At 42.4% G+C, this 22,285-nt stretch overlaps 1 protein-coding gene across 1 annotated transcript in view; it reads left to right on the forward strand.

Moving 5' to 3' along the window:
• The first annotated feature begins 8,794 nt into the window (after positions 1 to 8,794).
• shisa8b (shisa family member 8b) overlaps positions 8,795 to 22,285 on the forward strand; it is a 45,751-nt gene continuing 32,260 nt past the window's right edge. Inside the window, exons 1-3 of the mRNA XM_030399208.1 lie at positions 8,795 to 8,880; positions 9,090 to 9,749; positions 10,303 to 10,991. Of these exons, the coding sequence (XP_030255068.1) occupies positions 10,345 to 10,991 (647 nt within the window). The 5' untranslated portion in view covers positions 8,795 to 8,880; positions 9,090 to 9,749; positions 10,303 to 10,344. The remainder of the gene's footprint in view (positions 8,881 to 9,089; positions 9,750 to 10,302; positions 10,992 to 22,285) is intronic.

A 22,285-nucleotide genomic window follows, 5' to 3' on the forward strand; every position in this document is an offset into this window, starting at 1 on the left:
TTGTTTTTTTGCCAGACCTCTGTTTTCACTTTTCAGTTGCTAAAATGTTGTATTTACAGTCTTATAGACACATATTAAATAGATATTTACAGTTATGCAACATTTTCCAGTGTATTTTCAACACAATAGGTCAGCAGACTTGTTAAAAACAGGATGTTTTACGATAACAGAATCTGTAAAGGAGCATAACATAGAATTTACTGGCCCGTGTGGATCAATTTATGGTGCATGAAGTTGGCTAACTCTCTGAATAACCTTTGGACTTTAGGCTGCGTTCTACGCACACACTAAGGCTCGACTGCGTTGGTCACCTGTAAATGTCGGGATGCACAATTATCACTCATGCAATGCAAATAGAAATGCCAGGAACATCGACTGCCCTGAGACAGTCGAAGAGAGGCGCTCACACACACTTTGGTCTGACCCCCAGTCGTGATAGAACACAGGACAAAACAATCAGCAACACTGACTGATGTGGCGCACTGCTGTCATCCTTAGCAGTAAGGCTACCTGACTGTATTCTCGCTGTATTAACAGTATATTAATATAGAGTTCATTTATAATATAAGGATTGACAAGCTTACTGATAGCTTCAACCTTTTTGAGCTACAGTCCATCCCCAGAACTCTCCATAACTCTGCTAATTTAGAGGGGGGATTTTTTTCAAACCTTTAGCTAGCTAACAAGTTGAAATGATCACAAACACAAAATCTATCAAATTGATCAAAGATAAAAATAATCAGTTTTCATTCCAAACCAGCTTAGAAGTTAATCATATCCATTTTTAAATTGAGGACAAGTTGCATGCATGCCTGCCACTGTTCTAGCCTACTCTGAATACCAACCTACCATCGTCTACACATGTGGAGTATATGGTCAGATCTTTTTTTATAAACTGTATAAATAGAAATGGTCTTTTTAATTGATTCATTTATAACTGTATATAGTATAAATGAACAGAGAGAGTAAATTGGATAAGAAAGAGAGAGATATTGGATGATGTGAAGCAAAGGGCCATACGTTGGATTAAAATCACCCCAATGGTCAGATGTTTGACCGAACATTATAATTTTGTTTTAACAGGTCTTATTCATTCTAAAATGTCACACGTTCCAGCTGAAAGCAAGTTACAAAGCCAATTTAAGCAGCTTTCTGGTGATGTACTGTAAATGCTAATGTCAGAATTTACAGTGACAGTGTTAACATGCTGATGTTTAGTAGGTTTAATGTTGGCTGTGTTCAAACTCTTCGTTTTTAAAGTTAGCATTTGCTAAGCTGAAGCTATAGGGGTTAGCATATGTTTTAGTTATTTGGTTGTCAACCAGTATTGGACCACTTAAAATCAAAATCTTGACCCAAAATGGCGCTAATTGAAGAGATAAGAGGTCACAAAATTATTACAATTGAATCTGAAGGGGGCGTTAATGTCTCTATAAGATATCATGGCCATCTACCCAATAGCTGTTTTGATGTTTCAGTCTGAACCAAAGTGGTGGACTGACTTACTAATACTGCTATGCCATGAGCCATACCACTAAAGTAGCTAAAAAATAAATAGATTTTAGACTGACCGAATGTGTGTGCTTCTTGTTTACAAGTGCACGTCCTAGCATGAGAAAAATCTACCTTTGATTGTAAGTATAGCACAATTCGTCGAAATGGGATTTGCGCAGCATATCGCATCTGACTTGTTCTACTGTAGCCCTGCAGCGTTAAGTTTGTCCAGCGATTGCAAAGTTTAAAGGTCACTCCACCATCCCACCTCCTCCCTTTTATTTCCCAGGATCCCCTGAGAGGGGAGCAGCATCAAAGCTTTGCCTGGATCAACTCATTAAGGGGCTTCCCTCTGATCACAGCGCTGCACGGCTCTTCAGCCTCAAGTGGAGTACTCACTCTCTCATGCACACACACTGAAACATTCTCCTACACGCACACACACACACACACACACACACACACACACACACACACACACACGGCCCCGCTTTCAAAAGCACCAATTTAGAATCATCAAGTTTTATTCAAAGTTAGACACATCCTCTGAAATTGCTTTTTAAGCAAGACGTAATCTCCTCTCTGCCTGCTGTACCTCTGTTTAATATCTGCTCAGCCCTCATATCTGAATTAATAAGACATATATGTATTTAAATGATCATAGTCAGATCATCCAGAATGAGTTAGCGCCTTATGGGTTTTAAGAGATCAAGAGCCTAATTGTTTTTAAGGACTGATCCTCTCTCACTTAGCCTGACATCACCACACCAATCCACTGTGCGTATTAATCTGAAAACCTCTCAGTTCATTTTTTAATTCAAGGGGCGTTATCAATCGTCACAGACCAAAATTCCTCTTGGCGCATTTGGGTAGACCTACAACCAATCAAAGCAATGTAAGGTGTGACACAGCACTGAGCCAAAATCCAAATATTTGTACGTGACGTGAACTTCGTCCACAACAATCAGCCAAATTTGGCTGCTTCCCTGATCTGTTCTGAACTTCCGGTTAACCTTTCATTAATAAAGCTTGCTGACAAAGATTTATTATTTGATTACTTTTGGACTGTTCGTAACGTGAAACAGTAGGTTTAGGCACCAAAACCGCTTGGTTAGTTTGAGAAAGAGATCGTGCTTTGGGTTTAAAATAAGAACGTTACATCACATACGTATCATACTTGATACTTAATTAACAAAACTTACCGTACGTAAGTAGAATAGCTTAAAAAAAGTCTACGTTGACACTTGGCCACACACAGGACAAGAACACTGCTCTCCTGTATATAACTCCCACCAACCCCCAACATGGATTTTTTCTCATTCATTGGGATACCACACTGCAGAAATGACAGTATAGGGCCAACTTAACATCTCATAGTCTTACATGGTCCAAGTTTACTAGTCTACATGGTCACACATTGGCCGTTGTAGGCTCTAGGGTGGACATATAGACACATATCTGCTCAAATGAGCTGTCAATCAAATGGCTGCCATCTCAGGATCTCTGGTTTAGAGGTTTAATGGCATCTGCTCTCTTTTTGCAGATAAAAGCATTAAAAAATATCCACAATCACAGTAATTTATGCCATTGTGCCCCCCTTTAATCATGGAATACTTTGCTTTGGACTTAATACTACTAATAATTACTGAAATGGATCCACTGGACATTTGGGTATATAACAAGAGAGTTTTTGGTAAGTTGGCTCGACAATCTAAATGCTAGTTTGCTAGCTTGTTTGTCTGATTGCACCTTGCTGATGTGGTTAACTTTTTTAACGCGTGAATAGAATCACAAGAATCTAAGCCTTCTAATGATGTGTGGCATGGCTATAAACTGAAATTGAGGTGTTAGCCTTTTTGCTTTGGCTTTGTTTGTGTTGTTCGGCAAACTAGCCGGACGGTGGTAAGGAATGCAAAAGTTGTGTCTTATCTTTAACTCATACATTAAGATGCAAGGCTTCATTACCTCTTCTGCAGTGGTTCTCTCTCTATGATTGGTGTCAATAAAGAAGCGCTTTGTTTTGCAGCGACTGACAGCAACACCTGAGACTGACATCTAATTACTAACACTTTCACTCTTCTATCAAAACTCTTTCGTATTCTGCTGGAAAAGTTGTGACTATACGGCACCTCTGCTTGTCAGCGAATGAGACAAGTTGGACAAAAAGGCCCAAAAAAACTGCAGAGTAGCGGTGGCTGATGTGAACATGTGTTTTAGGATTAAGTTCTTCCCGTTAACACGAATCAGTGGAAGCACACAAAGCCAAAATATGAATATTCATAGACGATGTGAAGCCATCGGATGAAATATTCAACACTTTCGGGAAATTCAAAGTGTCTCCTAATGAAGGGGGCAACACTGCTCGGGTAAATCAGAGACCTGCAGGCACTTTGTGAATCTAGTTCAAGATGAACATTAATTCAACAGGATTATTTGGAATTCATGTGGTGACAACAGCCCCTCTGCATTTAAACTGTACCCACACATACACACACACACACCTCACGTCATCTTCATTTTCCCATTCCTATTAAATGCTACAACAACACACCGTGCCTTCTCATTTAGACACCTTGACCTCTATTTTACTAAAGGTGCCAAGTTGTCGAAAACAGGACTGCAAAAGCGACGTTTTTATTCGGAAGCAACATATCTTTTTTTTTGCGCTCTCCATTTAGGGTGAAAAGGCAATTTGTGCATTTGAATGCTGTGAACGTTACCGGAGGTATTGTGCGCCACCACAAAATAAGACGGGGTTGTTCGCAAAACATATAGCAAATGGAAAGAAGTCAAAACATCTGCACACTCATCCCTTCTGCAGACACGCAATTTATTTTTTCGGTCACGCAGACCCCACCTCGTCGGAGCAGGAAACAGGCCACAAACACACACACAAGGAACAATAATGTGGTAGAAGACAATAACACACACACACACACCTCTTAGGGTACAACAGCACTCAAGAATACCAGAGCATTAGATAAAAATATGCACACTTCCAAATGTATTACGGACAGGTAATTTAAAATGACTATAGACTTCATCCAGAGAGACATAACAGAGAAGTGAACATTTTCTCTTTAATAAAAAAGATATTTATGAAAAAATGAGCCACTATCAAATCAAGTAAATTACTTACGCTTAATTTTATACACACATAAAATTCTTAAGTTATCCTTTGCTAGAATCTTTTGAGGGGGCCTTCATTTTTCTGTCAGTACCGTTTAGCAGTACGATGCTCTGCTACCCTGTCAGTGTTACGCGCCGCAAGCTGACGTCATCTACTGCATGTAATACTAGAGATGCACCGATCAGGATTTTTGGGGCCGATCACCGATCACCGATCACCAAAAGCAGTATCTGCCGATCCCGATATTGCCGATCACTGATCACAGCGTCAAATCCATAAATTTTTCTATATTGTTGTCTTGTGTAACTTTCATATATTTAATTAATGATTCTTCTTACACAACATTGACATTGTATTACTAAGTATAAAAATTAGGAGATGAGAAAGTATCATGAATTGACCACCGTTTTATTGCAGGCTGAGGCAATGTACAATATTTCACACTCTAGAGACTCTCTTAGAGACAACTTGGACTCAGCTTACATAGAGTAAGTGTAGCTTACTAGTGGGAATGCATGCAGTCAGGGTGGGATTTTTGTCATTTTAGGGGCAAGTCCATTTGGCCTTCAGTTTTTTTTTAGGGGCACAAAGGCCACATGACAGGGCACAAAGGCCACTGGGTAAAATGTGTTGATTTACCTTTCAGACTGATACTATAACATCCTAATTTATAATAAGACATGGATTGTGTATTAAAACATTTTTTAATACCAAAATCAAGTTAAAGTTACATTAGAAAGTAGTTTTTGTTAAGTAGGGTTAGGGTGAGGTGAGTTTTGTGACACCTCACTGAATATTAGTGTTATTGAATATTTCTCCCAATAGAAATTCCCCAAAATTATGGCAAAGCACATTTTTTCCAAACAAAAAATTGTAGAATAACCAGCAGGAGACCACTGATTTGTGGAGTGATTTTGGTGACACTACACTCTGATTGAATTTTTTGTAGTTTCTCTTTTCGGTGTTGCACTTTGTAGACGGTCCCTGCGCCCTCGTCTCACAGCCGGCTGACCATACAGACCAGAGTTAATGTCCAGACGCTCGTTTTGATTAACATACGGTTGTAGCTCGTTGTCTATCGTAGTACGGTAGGAAAGAGCCGTCGTTTGTGTTTTAACAAGGTTGCACTTATGAGTTATTGATCCGGGAAGTTCAAATCTGTGAATATATTTCCAACTTTACCGGACTAAATCCTACCACATAAGTCAGTTACGTATCATGTAAAAACCGGCTGCGCTCGCTCGCTGTGCTGTAAGTTTCGTTCTTCTGTTTAGAGACGCTGCTGCTGTGTGAGAGGCTTTCACGTGAGATCATCGTGATGATGAGACTCCACCTGCGCGAACCGCGGACTCACTGAAGTTACTGTGAGTGACTACTGTGCACTCAGGTGGCTGTAATTAAAGGCAAGCTCGCTACGCTGACCGGGCCAGGGGCACAGAGGCCACTGTGGCGCGGGGTAACGGCGGCCATGAAATTCCCTCCCTGCATGCAGTTAATGCACTGTCTTTATACTTAAACGTCATCTGATCGGCCTGATGTGATCTATTTTGAGAACTCCGATCAAAACCGATAGGGGCATTATCGGCCGATTGCGATCGGTTGCTGATCGATCGGTGCATCTCTATGTAATACACTGACTAGGAATAAGTACCTCATACAACCTCACAGCAAAAGACCCAAACTATCACTTTCAGTAGACTTGGGGTTAGGGTTAACCCTAATTCCTACATAGTATCTCTTAAACGTACATATGTAAAGTTAAATGCGTAACGAGACTGAACTTAGTGACTTTGATAGGAAATAGGATGTTTTTATGAACCCAGCCATGTTTATAACAGTCCAAAAGTCGACATGTGTAGCATGTGACGTGTTATTGCTCACTCGACCACGGAGCCCTCCAAATGCAACAATGACACTAGAGTATCTGGTAGGTAGAGCATCATAGTTTGAAGCTTAAAGTGAAACTCTCACCGAAAGCAACCAAGGCTTCATTTGTACGTGAATATGAGTCAAACCTTCGTGTAAAAGCATAATAACAACGAAAGAGGCACTTTTAAGAATTACCCTAGTTTCGTTTTCTGGCAAGCTAATTTTCAATGGGAGTGCTACGGGCACTCATTTTTAAGACACTAAGAAGGCTCGACACCACATGAAACTTTGCTCGTAGTATCACCAGGGTCTCTACACATGAACATGAGCATTGATCGTCGAGTGCGACCTAACAGGAAGGCTTGAGGAGCGGTCCACCATTACTCTCCTGCCTGTTAGGTCGCACTCGGGGATCGGCACTTTTTGTCTGCCATGACGGCGGCGCGCCGGAGATGCAGCTGCTAATGCTAGCCTTCTTAGTGTTTTAAAAAAAGCGATTTTGATGCTAGCGTACGAGTGCCCGTAGCACTCCCATTGAAAATTAGCTTGCCCGAAAACGAAACTACAGTAAATCTTAAAAGTGCCTCTTTCGTCCTAATTATGCATTCACACGAAGGTTTGACTCATATTCAATAACAAATAAAGCCTCGGTTTGTTCTTTTTGGCCACTGACCGAGTTGGCATGATCTAGGTGCCATTTCCGCGGTGCTTAATTGACGTGTCGTGTTTATCTGCTAACCAAACAAACCAAATCCAACCAACTGCTAGTTTGGGGTAAAGCCATGCTGTCGTTTTCTCGAGTCTGCGGCGGAACAGGGAAATCAGCTCTCCAGCCAGATATTAGTGAAAGTGTTGGTAACATATGAAAGCATCAAATGAGATGGCTACACTTGGAAATACCAAAATGAAAAAAAAAAATCATGTACGTAAACTGTTGTGTTCAGGGCGTTTCTACCCGGAAGTTACTGTATTGTTTGTAAACAAACATTGCTATTGGCTCTTCACCTGCATGTAAACTGTGACATCAACCTGCTGCTGTGATCACTTCTAACACATCACCAGTCTCACCAGCATCAAATGGTGGAAAATAAATGTATCCTGTAAATAAACAAATAAATAGATAAGGTATTTCTTTTCATTTGCTCTTCCCTTCATCACCACTCCCTCCATGTCAACCATCTCCCCCTTCACTCCTCCATCCTGTAACTGTCGCCTCTCCGCTCCTCACATCCTCACGCCCAAACTCTCGCCTCCGTCTTCTTCCTCTGAACCCGTCGTCTCCGTCGCTATCTCCGTGCGTCTCCCTCCCCCACCTCCTTCCTTTCTTTCCTTCCTTTCTTTCCTTTCTCGTCGGCCCTCCTCCCCACTGCCCTACATTTACTCCCTTCTTTTCACTCTCTCTATTAGTCTTTCCCTCGCCATCTCTCTCCCCCTCGCCGATATCCAGCACGCAACGGAGTGAAAATCAGAGGGAAAGTGGAGGAAGCGTTGAGTTTGCTCCGGAATGACAAGACATAAAGGAGGGGATTTTGGGAGAGGCGATTAGAGGGAGGCAAAACAAAAAGCCCCTTGTCAATCTGGCTTATAATTCCATTAAAATTGTACATGTGGTAGTTTACTTTGGGTAAAGCTCTTATAATTGGCCTCAGCAGTGGCATCTGAGTGTGTGTGTGTGTGTGTGTGTGTGTGTGTGTAAGTGAGAGAGAGAGAGAGCAGTACACAGTTTATGTGCAAATGAGCAGGTGTTTATCTGCACTTTGTACATTTTCCCATGTGCATGTGTGCTGATTTTGTCTGTGTGGCTCCAGCGTGTGTGTATGAATGTATGTGTTTGTGTTTGTGTTTGTGTTTGTGCGCAAATCTGTGTGTGTGTGTGTGTGTGTGCCTTTGGGAGTGTGTGCCAGTCTCGGCTCCAGGTTTTGGCATCTCCGGCGCAGGTTGCGGATTTAAACAAAAGAAGAGGCGAAGCTGGAGTTTGACCCTGCTGACTCCTTAAATCTTTCTGATGCAAACAGACGGGCTCAACACACACACACACACACACACACACACACACACATGCACACACACGACACAGAAATCTGCAAACAAGTGTGTTATCTATGCTCGAGGTGTGAGGGGATGGCAGGGAAGAAGCGGCGAGAGACGGGAGAAGAAGTGGACGGCAAAGTCGGAGATGTGAGATTGGGAGGTGGGGTGGTGGGGGTCATGTGATGATGCTCGTGTGTGTGTGTGTGTGTGTGTGTGTGTGTGTGTGTGTGTGTGTGTGTCTGGTGAGGGGGGTGGGGGTGCAGGAAAAGCGGGAGACAGACGGGGACGAGGAGAACGATAAGTAGACGATGAGCAGGAGTGACCGCAGCAGATGTTGACCGTCCTCCGCCTGCCATGTAAACACGTTTGACATACAGTCACACACACACACACACACACACACACACACAGGCAGAGAAAGAGAACGACACAAAAAAGACCAAAAAAAGATGAAAAAAGTGACTAATCACTCAGTTACAGTCCACATTTCAGTTTTTTCCCTCCTCGTTTTTATTTTTTCTGCCGTCTCTTTCTCTCTCCCTCCCCTCCTCCCTCCTCCTATCAGGCTTTTTCCCTCTGGGGATGATGGGAGATGCAGCTGGATATAAACTACCCCCCCCTACACACACACACACACACATACATGCACACACACACACACACACTCTCACTCCTCTCTCTCTCTCCCTCTCTCTGTCTATCTGGCACTGAGCAGAGGTAAACAGGGGAGGAGATCTCATTTGGTTCCTGAACTGTTGCAGCGCTCAGTGCCGCCACACACGTTCAGCTCCAGTCATACACACATTCAGTGTATGCACACACACACACTCACACACTCACTCTCACAGCGCACAGGGGTCTTGGCAGCAGGAGATCCCAACAGTCCCGGACCGGTCTCGGCTCTCAGCTGCCAGCGCAGACTGAGCAGAGGAGGAAACCGAGAGAAGAAGAGGAGGAGGAGGCGATACGGGAGGAGGAAAGAGGGCGAGGAGGAGCGGAAGGAGCGCGCGTGGCTTTGTGTTTGTTGGATCGAGCCCCCCCCCCCAGCTGACAATGGAGAACACATGAGGATGAGAGGGGAGATCTGCGGGGCCACTCGAGGGAGACAGAAAATGCTGCTGAGTAAAGTTTGTGGATGTGTCTAGAAGGAATTTTGTAGCCCTTGAACTTTGGGGAAGAGCCGCGGAGGAAGGGTCAACCGTGCGCACACTGTGAAGAGACAAAGGTGAGAGCGCTTTCAGAGGATTCTTTTTTTTGTTTTATTGCTGTAAAAAAAGAGGAAAAAACAGGCTTGTGATTTGTTATTTGGAAGGTGAGGGCTTACTTTGTGTCAGCTGTCTCACCTCAAAATCAAATATTTGACTTTAGTCAGTCGGACGGCTGATTCTGATCATTACATTTGCCTTGATGGAGCTGCTCTATTAGACCTAAAATTGGCTAGTGATCGCGTCTCACCGTGTGTTAACGGTCTCCAATAGTGATTCTGACTGACCTGTTTAAAACGTCCTCTACCTTCCCTTCATTATTGACTCCATAAGAATGTGAGATCAATACATACATCATGTATTTATTCAGTCCAGCTCGGATCAGCGACTTTAACAGGAACCATCTGTTTTTTATCGTCCTCTCCAAACCGCAACTTCACCTTTCATCGTCAGTGAATGTACTGCTTCTTTGTTTTAATGAGTTTGAAATGATAAAATAAAGGCATCTAATAGTGATTCTCTGTCTCGTCTTTAACACTTCTCCACCCGTCTCCAAACGTTTCCTGTCCAAAGCTTGCAGGTGAGCTGTTGGACAGAAGGAGTCCTCCCAGCAGCATGGCGGCCGCCAACCATTCCTCTTGCCACCTTTTCTTCTTCCTCCTCCTCTCCTTCCTTGTTACTCGACCTGCCCTCACCCAGGAACCATCCGTCACAGCCGTGACGGTACCCGAAGGCGACCCATTCATTGTCCCCACCACCCTGGCCAACCAGACGACTCCCACCTCCTTGGACACCACTCAGAACACTCCTCTGGAGACAGGGCTGTCCACTCCCAACAGCGGTGGGGACGCGGACGACGAGGACGCCCCTCCGGTCGGCGGGACACGTTGCATGGGTTACTACGACGTGATGGGCCAATGGGACCCGCCGTTCAATTGCAACGCCGGCGTCTTTCTGTACTGCTGCGGTACCTGCTTCTATCGCTTCTGCTGCCAGTTCCGCCAGCAGCGGCTGGACCAGAGGATCTGCTCCAACTACGACACTCCCATATGGGCCAACACCGGCAAGCCTGTGGCCGCCGTCACCGAGGGCCAGGAGGACCAGGACCGGGACCGCACGCACCTCATCGTCTACATCATCTGCGGCGTGGTGGCCATCATGGTGCTGGTGGGCATATTCACCAAACTGGGCCTGGAGAAGAGCCGTGGAGGGAGCGGAGGAGGAGGAGGAGCAGGGGCGGGGCATGCTGACCTCAACTCCAGGTGAGGAGCATGAGGGTGTGTCTAAGTGTGTGTGTGTGTGTGTGAGTATGAGTGTGTATGTGGATGTCACATCAAAGCTGTTCAACATAGAGAAGACTTAAGCCGGGGTGGATAGAAGCCTGAGTGTGTGTGTGCGTGTGTTTGCGTATTTGCATGTGTGTGTTTTCTGATGTGTTGAAGGGATGTTGGTAAGTTGGAAATTCTGATTTCAACCAAGCAGTAGAGTCAGAAAAAAATTTTAGTGGAACGTTTTTGAGGTGCAATTTCTTGTTTCACCGACATTTTAACCTGCCAGCTTGGAATTTACAACTTCCAACTTTGAACGTGCGTCTGTAGGCCTACTAACACGTTTGCATGTATGTGTGTTTGCTTGCATGTGTACAAAACTGCCTTTTTTCTAACAACACGCAGCAAAGTGTGACCAGCTCACCCCGACCTTACAAAACCTTTCAGAGCAGAAGTTCAGAACTTTCATACTGACATGTACGTAAAGGGTCGGAGAGAGGGAGGACAAAATAGCTGAGAGAAGAAGTCAGAAATCCGAGCCATGTCCCTCCCTGAGTCCCGGCTCAGCTCCATGCATGCCCGTGTGTCTCCACACCCCCACATTCATTCTGACTTTGCTCAAAATTTTTTCACATGTTTTTTCTAATTTTGCATTTTTCTTTGTTTTCATTTCTCTGTGCTTGTTTTTTCTTTGTCTCTCCTCCTTTTCTATTTTTTTTCAAATTATTTTTCATATGCTTTTGTATTTCACTCCTTTGTGTACCATTTGCTTCGCTTGTAAGCATGACTTATATTTGAAATAAACAAAAAAACCTGGAAAAAAACAAACAAACAAACAAATAAATCGACCAAACACTTTTTTTTCGCCCCACGTGTGCAGGGTTTTGCAATGGGCACGGTTCAAATCATGTCCTTACGCTTTCGGATTGGGAAACAGATGATTAAAAATGTCATCGCTTCCCCCATCCTTGTGTAGAGAAGACATTTCGAGCGTGCACAAAGCACATTTAAACACACACTCCCGCTGCAGTTGGGTTCGATATGTGGTCCGTGGGTTCAATCTGTTCGCCTCAGGAGATCATTACAGCATACGGCGCACGGCATGGGCTCAAATCTCCCCGCTTTCATCCCAAACCATCTAACCCTCGCTGGCTGCCTCTCCTCATTCTCTTCCGTCTCCGCAGCTCATTCTTCTCATCTCTCCCGAGTTCCTTGCTGCTGATCTCCGCAAACTTCGCTGCGCATGATGCCGTTTGTTCTGTCTCTTTCTCAGAATTTACACTGTTGTCCTCTTCACCGGCCTTCCTCCACACCTCCCGTGAGCTGGCCCTCCTCCTCCTCCAAGAGCTGAGGCCGCTCACATCTTCATCACTTCCTCCTCCCTCACCTATTCTTTTCATTCGTTTCTTTTTGCATTTCAATTGCGGTGGCGGACAAGGGGACACTCTCCTCCTCGCGCGTCTCCCATTAACCTGAGTCGCCAAGACTCATTCGGTGGATAACACACAGCCAGGATTAATATTTCCTGCAGGGTAACACCTCACTGAAATAGAAACACTCCGGCTGCATAAACACCCTCCCTTCTCTCCGTGAGCCCATCTCAACAGATTACCGCTCCTCCTCGCGATTAAACAAATTTCACCAAGATTACAGCTTTACCGTTTCTGGACTGCTCTCTGCCTGCACGCTCATTTAGTTATTAGCCTGCTGACATAAATCCCTGGTCCAAAAGTGTACGTGCGGCTAAGACCTCGTGGACTCGCACGCGCTTCGTGAGGTGGAAATGCATAAATATGGATGAACGCCCACCGACTTCAGATTCCGATACTGATGTGGGGATGAAGTTCAAAAGGCAACTTTCTGCTGCGCACCTTTTTCTCCCTCTTCCCTCTCCCAACATCTTCTTTTTTTTTTTTGCTTTGTCGCAAGCATCCTGCAAGCAGACGATGATTAACGCTCCGAAATCCCACCAGTTCTCCCGAATCAGCTTTGAAAGTTCAAATCCAAAGTGATCCTCCTCTCAGATTACCCTCACACACATACACACCTTCTACTACGTGAACTCCGCTCTCCTTCCAGGTTCAGTGTGTTTGCATGCTTGCGCTAATCCTCAGCCAACAAAAGGAAACGGAGAGCGTCGCCTTAGGTCACACGTGTCACGTCAAATGAAAGGCCTCGACCGGAGAGAGGCTGGCCTTACACCCAGAGAGTAAACAACCACACAAGATGACCTTCATGACTGTTACGCACACACACACACGCACGCACACGTACACACTGATTTATAGTTCAATTAACAACAAGAATGATAGTGGTGGCATTTAGGCCGCGGGAGTATACGGTTCAGCTCACCACAGCGAGGGGTCGCGATAGCCAGGAGGTGACTTCAAATACGACGTCCACCTTACACGAGTGCGCGAGGCCAAGGACCAACAACGTGTCAGCGGAGGTCACATGGTTTAAACGGAGTGTGTGTGTGTGTGTGTGTGTGTGTGTGTGTGCAAATGTGGGGGAAAGTGAGAGTAAGTGCATTCATGCGAGTGCGTGAGAGTGTGCGTATGCATGTATGTTTTCTCGCCATTTGTGTGGCCCCGGCGCTCCAGATGCCGTCAGAAAGAACAACCTTGTGTCTCCAAACATCAGATCATACGAATGTAATTATATGAAATTCCCTGATTCATTGTGGTCATGAATTCTGCTCACACAGAGTATGTAACATTTTAAATGATTCGTCTTTAAAGGTGCAGTGTGTAGTTTTGGGGAGTCATTGATTTGTACTTCATGCCAAAACAAACTAAATAAACAAACTCTCTTTGTTTTCATGACTGAATAAACTCAATAAACAAACTGACCACAAACACAATTTCATCCCGCTCTACTTTGTTTACAATTGGCGGACCCTGCCACCTTCCCAGCTCCAAACAGTGTTCTGGGGACCTTATCTCCCTCTAGAACAGCTTCTTTACTCAGTTATGGAAAAAATAAATATGTCTGAGTTTGTATCATTACCTCATTAATAAGAAAGAAGTCTGAATTTCTTCTCCAAAACTACATAGCGCCCCTTTAAGCTGAACACAACAATGTTTAGTTCTTTTGATGCAAGGTTTTCACCTGCCATCTACACAACATGCATACAGATCTATATTTTGTGTCTGATCTCCAGTGTTTGTGTCTATGTGTGTGTCTGTGTTTGCACTGCAGTGGGCTTTTTAAGCCACCGTGTTATGTAATGAAGGACACCGCCACTTGAAGGGCTGTCCCGTCCCACTCTGGTCTGATTTAGGGTCGACAGATAAGCAATACTCGATACAGCTGGGGGGGTGAACATATTGGCCGTGACCACACACAACAAATGGGAAACACTTTTCAGCCACTCTCTCTCTCTATGATGCACACATGATAATGACATCAGGGTATGGCGTCATGGTTCATATTTAAGGTTCATTTTTGGCCTGCTCGTGGGATTTTTTGGGGGACAGTTTGAGCCTTTTGGGCTCAAATCATACTTTAGCACCACATATATCATCATTTAAACATTTATACCACCTTCAGGGTGTGTACTCTGGTCTGACCTTCTAATATAAGGCTGTATAAATGTTAATAAATGCTTATAAATTAGTAATAGGCATTAATAAGAGCAACCTTTGGTTCTAGGAAATCCCTTCAGCCAGTATAACTTTGTCTTTTTGAGAGCTCTCTAATCTCTCTTGATGGCTTATTAGAAAGTAAGAAACTCATGCCCCCTGATAATGACTTACATTTATAACTGCAGACTTGCAGACTTGTTAGAAAGCAATTAAGTCATTCATAGTGAGTCACTAAGTTTCTTAGCATTGAATTTCACATCAGATCTGAAGTTACAGAAGTGAGCGGATCATGAAAAGGGTTCTTCCATTACTGCAATCTGCAGGGGGCTGCGATTATAATGAATGGATTTTGTCAGGACTGTCCGAAATCCTGCAAGTTGAATTCTCTAGAGGACTGAAGAGCAAGAAGAAAAAAAAAATTATACACTCTAGCAAGAAGGATTTTTGACAACTTGGAAACCTTAAACCCGTCATTATTAAGCTATTACCGATAAAACATTCTTTATATAATTTATCAACGTTTATGAGCTCAAACTTTTTGTATATCATGTCGTCTTTTAAAAAGTCATACTCTCAGCATCACAGCACTGATATCAATGTGAAGTTTCCTCAACTCAGGTAAACACCATACATGTTTTTTTCCAAGGTACAAATAAAAAAAGTCATACTAGAGTAAAAGTAAAGAGTGAAAGTCACCCATATGAATTGTACTTGAGTAAAAGTCTGAGAGTATCTAATAATAAATGTACTTAAGTTTAAAAAATTACAAGTACATACCGTATACTATGGGTCGACAGACTATCAAAAAGCTTATAATTATTGGAATCGTGATAGTTTTAACTGAATGTTGATACTTTGGCTCTGATGCAGCATGTAATCTGCAAGGTAACTCGTAAACAAAGTTATCAAATACATGTAGAGGAGTAAAATGTACAGTGTTTGCCTCCAAAATGTAGCTGAGTGGAATTATACAGTGGCAGAAAATGGAAATGCTCAGGTATCTCAAAATTGTACTTAAGTACAGGTTTCGAGTAAATGTACTTTGCTTACTTTTTCACCACTGCTAGATTGTATTCTTCAGGTACTGCAGATCCAGCTCACCACTGGACTGGTGAATTCACAGATATAAAATAAATTTTTTCGGAAACGTCAACGCTATTCTCTTCAAGTCACCGAGGGCAAAGGTTGAGTTAGTGAGTCTTGAAGCTTTGTTGAGTTTTTATGACGGGAACAACATTTCTAAAGAGGAGGTCACACTTGCTCAGAGTAGCTACAAAGTCATGATGATGTCCATAGGCTTCCACTAAGTATGGAAGCCGTCACATGAACATGAAAACATACCGAAGAATGTTACATTAGTGCTCACTAATGTACAAAATGTGTCATATCTTGGAACCCACACACAAATCGGCATCAGCAAATTCAAGCCCACACATCTGTTGTGCTATTTCTGTGATGAGCTCCACCTCTCTGTTGTCGCTAGTTTCACGGTGACTTCCTCTGGTTTTATGGGAGAGGTTAAAAAAAAAAAAATCACACAAGTGTGAACCCAAAAATACCTGCCATGTGTGAAAACACGTTTTCACCAAGATGTGGAAAGAGACAGAAGTTTCTCACAAAGTTGCCTCCCCCTCTGCTCTACTTTCTCATCCCCTCTCCGTCTCCCCTGCCTTCTGATTACCTCCAGGGCTGTGCTGTCACTCTCCATCACCTCCGACTTGTCACCACTGTGTGCACGATCATGTCTCCATGCATGTGCGCATGCGAGTCAATGTGTTAAAATGCGCACATGTATGCGCCTGCGTCACCACTTGCTGTAAATCCTCCCAAAGTGAGAGGACATATAAGTTGACAGTTTCCTGGCTGCATCAGATGTGACAATTTTCACCCTCCAGCTGCTTTACCTTCCTCTCGCCTCCTCTTCTTGCTCCTCCTCAGTCCTGCCAGGCTTCGCCGGGCCCACACACACGCTTAAATGTGGGTCAGCACCCACTGACTCAAGGGTTTGGCTGTGTGCTGTTTTTGTGTTTGTCAGTCTGTTTATCAGGGTGAAGCTAAAATGTTTGACATATGAAAAAGTCATTCTCCGTCATTCCTTGAAGGTGGCATTCCCATTTTTAGGACTGAGTGAAATAGAAGATTCCGAGATAAGTATTTCGTCTGTCATAGTCAAACTCATATCAGTCAAAAGTGAAGTTCGGACGACCTGCAGACACACAGTGAGTCGGCCCCTGAAGCTCCATTTCATCCTTCATCCAAACTTCTAATGGGCCATCTGTTTGCAGTTTCAAGCAGGCATGGAAACCAGCTATACACAACCCAGATAAACATGTGAGCTTCTTGGAAACTTTTAATTTAGCACAAAACTGCATTTCTTCCGTACTGAAGCCGTTTTGAAGAAGGAAAAAGAACAGACTTCAAAAGGCTAGTCTACACGTTAGGTAGAGTGAAAACAGAAGCACTCAGATGATACCTGCGTCAAACTGCTGAATAATACCCCAGAAAAACCTAAAGGGTGCTTTTAGAACTGAAAAGTCACCATATAAACTTTCTTGTCATTATTTACTCACCCCCACGCTGACAGAAAGTCAGGTGAAGTTTTTGCCAACCGCAAAACATTTCTGAAGCCTCCCAACAAACCAGTCTTGCTGCATTCGACTGAAGTCGACGGGGACGAGGACAATAAGTCTATTGAAGCCCAAAGAAAAAGTTGATGTGAGAAAAAAAAAAGGTAATTTATCCCCAATTTTAAGCTAAAATCTTAACTGTAGCTGCTAAGCTAACCAGTAGTGGTTTTAAAAACATAAAAAACAACTGACAAAAAAACACATAAAATGGCTCTATACAGCTCGTCTGGTATAATCCAAACCACTGGAAGCCCCCAGAGCCCAAACTGACTTTAAAAGTCATATATTATGCGCTGGACGTGTGGTCCAGCTTGTGCACCCACTTTTCAGACGGGTATGTGCTAACATTGTTCGCTCAGGGGCTACAGGTAAGATTGTGGCTAAAAAGGTGAGGGTAAATGATGCTTGGGTCCTTGAGGCTTCAGTAGACTTGGGTTACACAATATAAGCTTTGTGGGGCCATTTTGTTAAATTTTTTCTGTTGTTTTTTCCTCGTCCACTAAAGTTGTTTTGGAGAATGCTGCAATACTTGTTTGCTGCGTAGCTCCAGAAATGTTTGCGAAACAAAAAAACGTAACCTGACTTTCCCTCAGCACATGAACGAGTAAAGAATGACTGAATTTTTATTTTTGGGGGAACTTTTTCTTTAAACAAAAACCACATGACAACCTCGGCGCTAACGGGAAAGTTAAACAAGTTAGTTTGTTACTGTTAGCTTGAAAACACAGATGTTCATGGCAGAACTATTACCAGGTACTGATAACGTACAGGTAGCAAGAAAGAGCTACAAGTTAGCTTGTTAGCATGAAACCAAAACCAAACAGATGATACCTTCCTATCAGCTGAATCATAACCCAGAAAATAATAAAGGCTTTTGAATAACTGATAAATCACCATGTATTTTAATTTCACGGTTGTTGAAAAAATCTTTGTGCTCAAAGTCTAAGCTACATTTGCTTTTATAAGCATAAAACCGCTCTGATTCTGCCTGAATCTAACGGCTCAACAATAACCCATTTAGCTGTGTAGGCTAGGCTACGTGCAAACTGAAAAATCACCATATGTGTCACCATTAATCCTGTTGGTCATGCACATTTATAATTACAGCTCCCTACATGTCTAAAAAAGACTAAGCTGTCAGGCAGTCAGATGCAAATATACAGTAGCCTAGATGTCGATGCGTCATCGCTTCCATGTTTGTTTGTTTCATGACCCAAAAAAGCACACAAAAAGCATGTTTTCACACATATAAAAATTGTACAAGTAGAAAAGTTCCCGTCAAACCAATCATATATACATTATTATATATGTAGCTATCTTATATACGTATATATTATTCTTTTAATAACATAAAAAGTCACATATATTTCACTGTGGGCTATGTTGCAGCAGTTTGAATTTCTTCATCAGTTTACTTGTATCGACTTTGTCTTTGACTTAAACTTGTGAGACCTGTAACCAACATAGGTTTTTTTATATTGTTTACAAAATGATCTCACCTAAAATGTTAAAGGATAAAAAAAATGCACATGAGATTTCAGAGACAGTATGAGCAGACATGTGAGAGGAGTCTAAAACAGAAGTATCAACACACTGACATCACAAAAGTACTTCTGTGTGCAGTCTTTTGTGTGTGTGTGTGGTGTGTTTAAGACGTAAGTTGACACCTTCTCGCTCTTAATCTGTAATTGCCAGTGACAGGGAAGCTGGTCTTAACTGTATCTTTGATGAAAAGTGGGAGTAATGACTGACAGGAGAGCACTGACAACAGAGGGAAAATAAAGAGACTGTGACACTGATATCTGACAGCCATTTTACTTTTCAGTGGATTACCTAAAAGTTTTGTTTTATAGTTAAATCTCTGGGTGGATGGTGTCTAGAAAATTTGGAAGTGGTTTCAGACAGATGGTGAAAGTACTGTAGTGTGTTGATGAGTCCAGACGAGGGAAATCACTGATACTTGCCCGTGTGTGTTTATGAGCAGGTTTGTGTGTTTTTGTAGTTACTTTTATCTGTCAGTTTGTGTTTATTATTCAAGCTCAACAAGCTTCTTTGTCAGATAATTTCCCAAATCTTATCAAAAACATAAAAACTTAACATAATGCAATTTAAATCTTGATTTCACTGGAGCCTCAAAGACAAATTCATGGTATAATGTGCTGTGAAAAGTGCACCCATGTGCAGTCACATGATCAATAACATGTGCATTAATGCATGAACATGAAATGAGGATGCTGAGCGTCCCCTCTTTAATGTATTCATTTTTCAATAATCAATGGAGTCGTGCTGCAGAGGGAAAGAGGGAGTATTTCTCTGTTTGAGGAGGTTTCATTAATATTAGTTATAACAAATCACTGGCCGTGTGTTCTAATTTATTGTTACAGGACATTAGCTAATTCTCATCTCAGTGTGGCTTTAATGAGATGGGAGAGCATGGAGATGAGGTCGCTGTTATGTAATGTTATGGAGGAATAAGGAGATAGTCAGATAGTCTGTGAGGTTCCTCTCTCACAGAAACACAGAAAGCCTTTTCTAGAAATGGGTTTGTAAGAAAAGGTTTCCTTGCTAAATTTACCATATTTTGCATTCAGTTTGAATTTTTTCTCATTTAATTATCCAAATCACATCAGAAGAAAAAAGATGGTTTAAAGAACTCAGATTCTCAAATTGAGCTCTACATGAGAACCTCAGTTAACGGCAACAAAGTTGAGTCAATTAGGGCATTTACGTGGAACTTGGCTTGAGATGGATAGTTCTACGGAGGGAAATGCATCTATATTTGCATCATATTTTGATGACGTGATGACAACTGGTTGGATTTGTGGATCGATAATGTAACAGTAATGTAAAGACAAAGGACATATTTCAAAAGATGTTTCATTTAATGCGGTAGTACATATGAATCAGGGATCGACCAGTATGCTTTTTTCAGATGAATAAACAATAAATACAATACGAATTATAAGTAATCACTGACACCGGTAATTGACATTTGGAACCATATACATGTGCAGTAAACATGTCAATCTTGGTGCCAAAATGTATATTCATGGTTATAATAAGCAATGATGGAGTGTAGCTAAATAGGCCTACAATTCTCTCAAGTACTGTACTTAAGAATAATGTTATACTTGTACTTTTCTTAAAGGTCCAATATGCAAGAGTTTTAGTTTAAAACATTCAGAAGTTAAATAAAATTACAGAATAATCTGAAGAAATAACAGTTTTTACGTTATGTCAAAGATGTCTTTGGTCCCCCAACGTCTGAAAACTGCTCCCAGTCCCGGCAGAATATCACCAGCTCAAAGGCTAAATGAGCTAACTAGGTACATATATCTGTATATACATTTAGGCAATCTGAAAAGCAATATATAGATATTTTTGATCTCGAAAAACGTTGAGTATCAGAACTGATAATTGATCTGTTCCCAATCGCCACATTGTGATGCAGATCATTTTCTGACTTTTGGCAGGTCGGAAGGATGCGACATTAGTAATAAGCTAATTGTTCAACTGTGTAATTGTTCAATGAGTTTGAGAAGTGACTTCTTTGTGGTAGTTGCGAAGAGTGAAACCACAAAGAATCAGAGGTAAATGTTTCTAAGGTGCAAAACAGGCAGCAACAGGGTGACAAAATGTAGTGACGGTGTATCAGAGCTGATCCAGGCTGCACTCGTTCATTCATAATATCACTGACTTAGACTTCATCTTTGGCAGCCAGCACAAGCCGTTTACCGCACCTCGCCAGTCTTAATCTTTAAACCAGCTGCACGGCCATCTTCGCTCTTTCAAAGGCAACCGCCGAGACTCTGGTGAAGCTCAGCCAACGCCCCATAAACACTCCATAGCCTGGAGACAGGTGAAGTTTTTTGTTGCAGATTAAAAGTCCAAATCAGCAAGTTGTTTGAGCGGCGAGCCAAGAGAAGAGTGCGTGGAGGCCTGAGGCAGTGCACGGCAATGAGTCAGAGAGGGGATGAAGAGCGGAGAGAGACTGGAGGAGAGGAAGACAAATGATATGGTTTAAGGAGGGGGAAGACGAGAAAGAGACAGATTTAGGGCTGAGTTTAGCTGGGGGGGGGGGGGGGGGGGGGAATAAGGAGACTGAAAGGAAAAAGAATTGAAAAAGAGAAGAAAAACGAAGAGAGAAAGTGATTTACATCTTACATCAGGAGGCGTTTTAGATCTTTTTGTTGTGTGATGCAAATATTTAGACGGTAGCAATTTCAGTTTATAATCTAATACAGACTTTCACAGCCCCGCACGCATTCACTGTGTATATAAAAGGATTCACAATAAGATGATTAAGATGTGAATTGATTTGAATGAATGAATGTAATATCCTGTTACAAAATTAGGCTCCAGAAATAGTGTAACTCATAAAAGTGTGACTTTCGGGGTCTTATTTCTTGGTGTCATTTTTCTGTTTGGTGGCTCGATATGAGACCTCTCACCTACGTTATCAATAATACTATTAAAGTTCTAATATGTAGGAATTGAAACATTTACAAACATGTATGTAATGCTGTGATCGCTGATGTTACATAGTGTAGAAACAAGTGATGGGGCGAAGTAGCTGAGACAGAGACGCCATTCAATTTATTACAAGACCCTGTACCATCAATATGGTTTTCGAAGCTGTTATTCTAAGGTAAAAAAGTTACATTATGTTGCTTTAATATTCCAAGAGCCCAGTTTTATGCCAAAGTGTGTAAAAACACCCACCTATCCAGTATAGAGGACAGCATATGAGAGTCATGGTTTGCCTCGCACGAAAGAACATGTTTGTTTGCAGGTGCAGCACCAGCAGGGGACTTCAATGACAGAGGCAAAGGACAATCATAGTACAAAAAGCTAGACAGTCTATGTACAGGAACGATGAGGTGGAAAGGTGGGTCACCGGAATTCACCCATGAGGCCAGGGGTTTGAATTCTGTGAGAATAGTAAATGATGATTGTCTGAAGGGAGTAGTTGTATGTTTTTTTTCCCCTAAATAGGTAGTTTTTGGTGCCTTTATTTTGAAAATGTAAGTGGTTGTTGCATATTTATTATTGACCACGAAATGAGCCAGTGTTG

This window comes from Sparus aurata, chromosome 20 (genome assembly GCF_900880675.1).
Source record: "Sparus aurata chromosome 20, fSpaAur1.1, whole genome shotgun sequence".
Taxonomy (NCBI): Eukaryota; Metazoa; Chordata; class Actinopteri; order Spariformes; family Sparidae; genus Sparus; species Sparus aurata.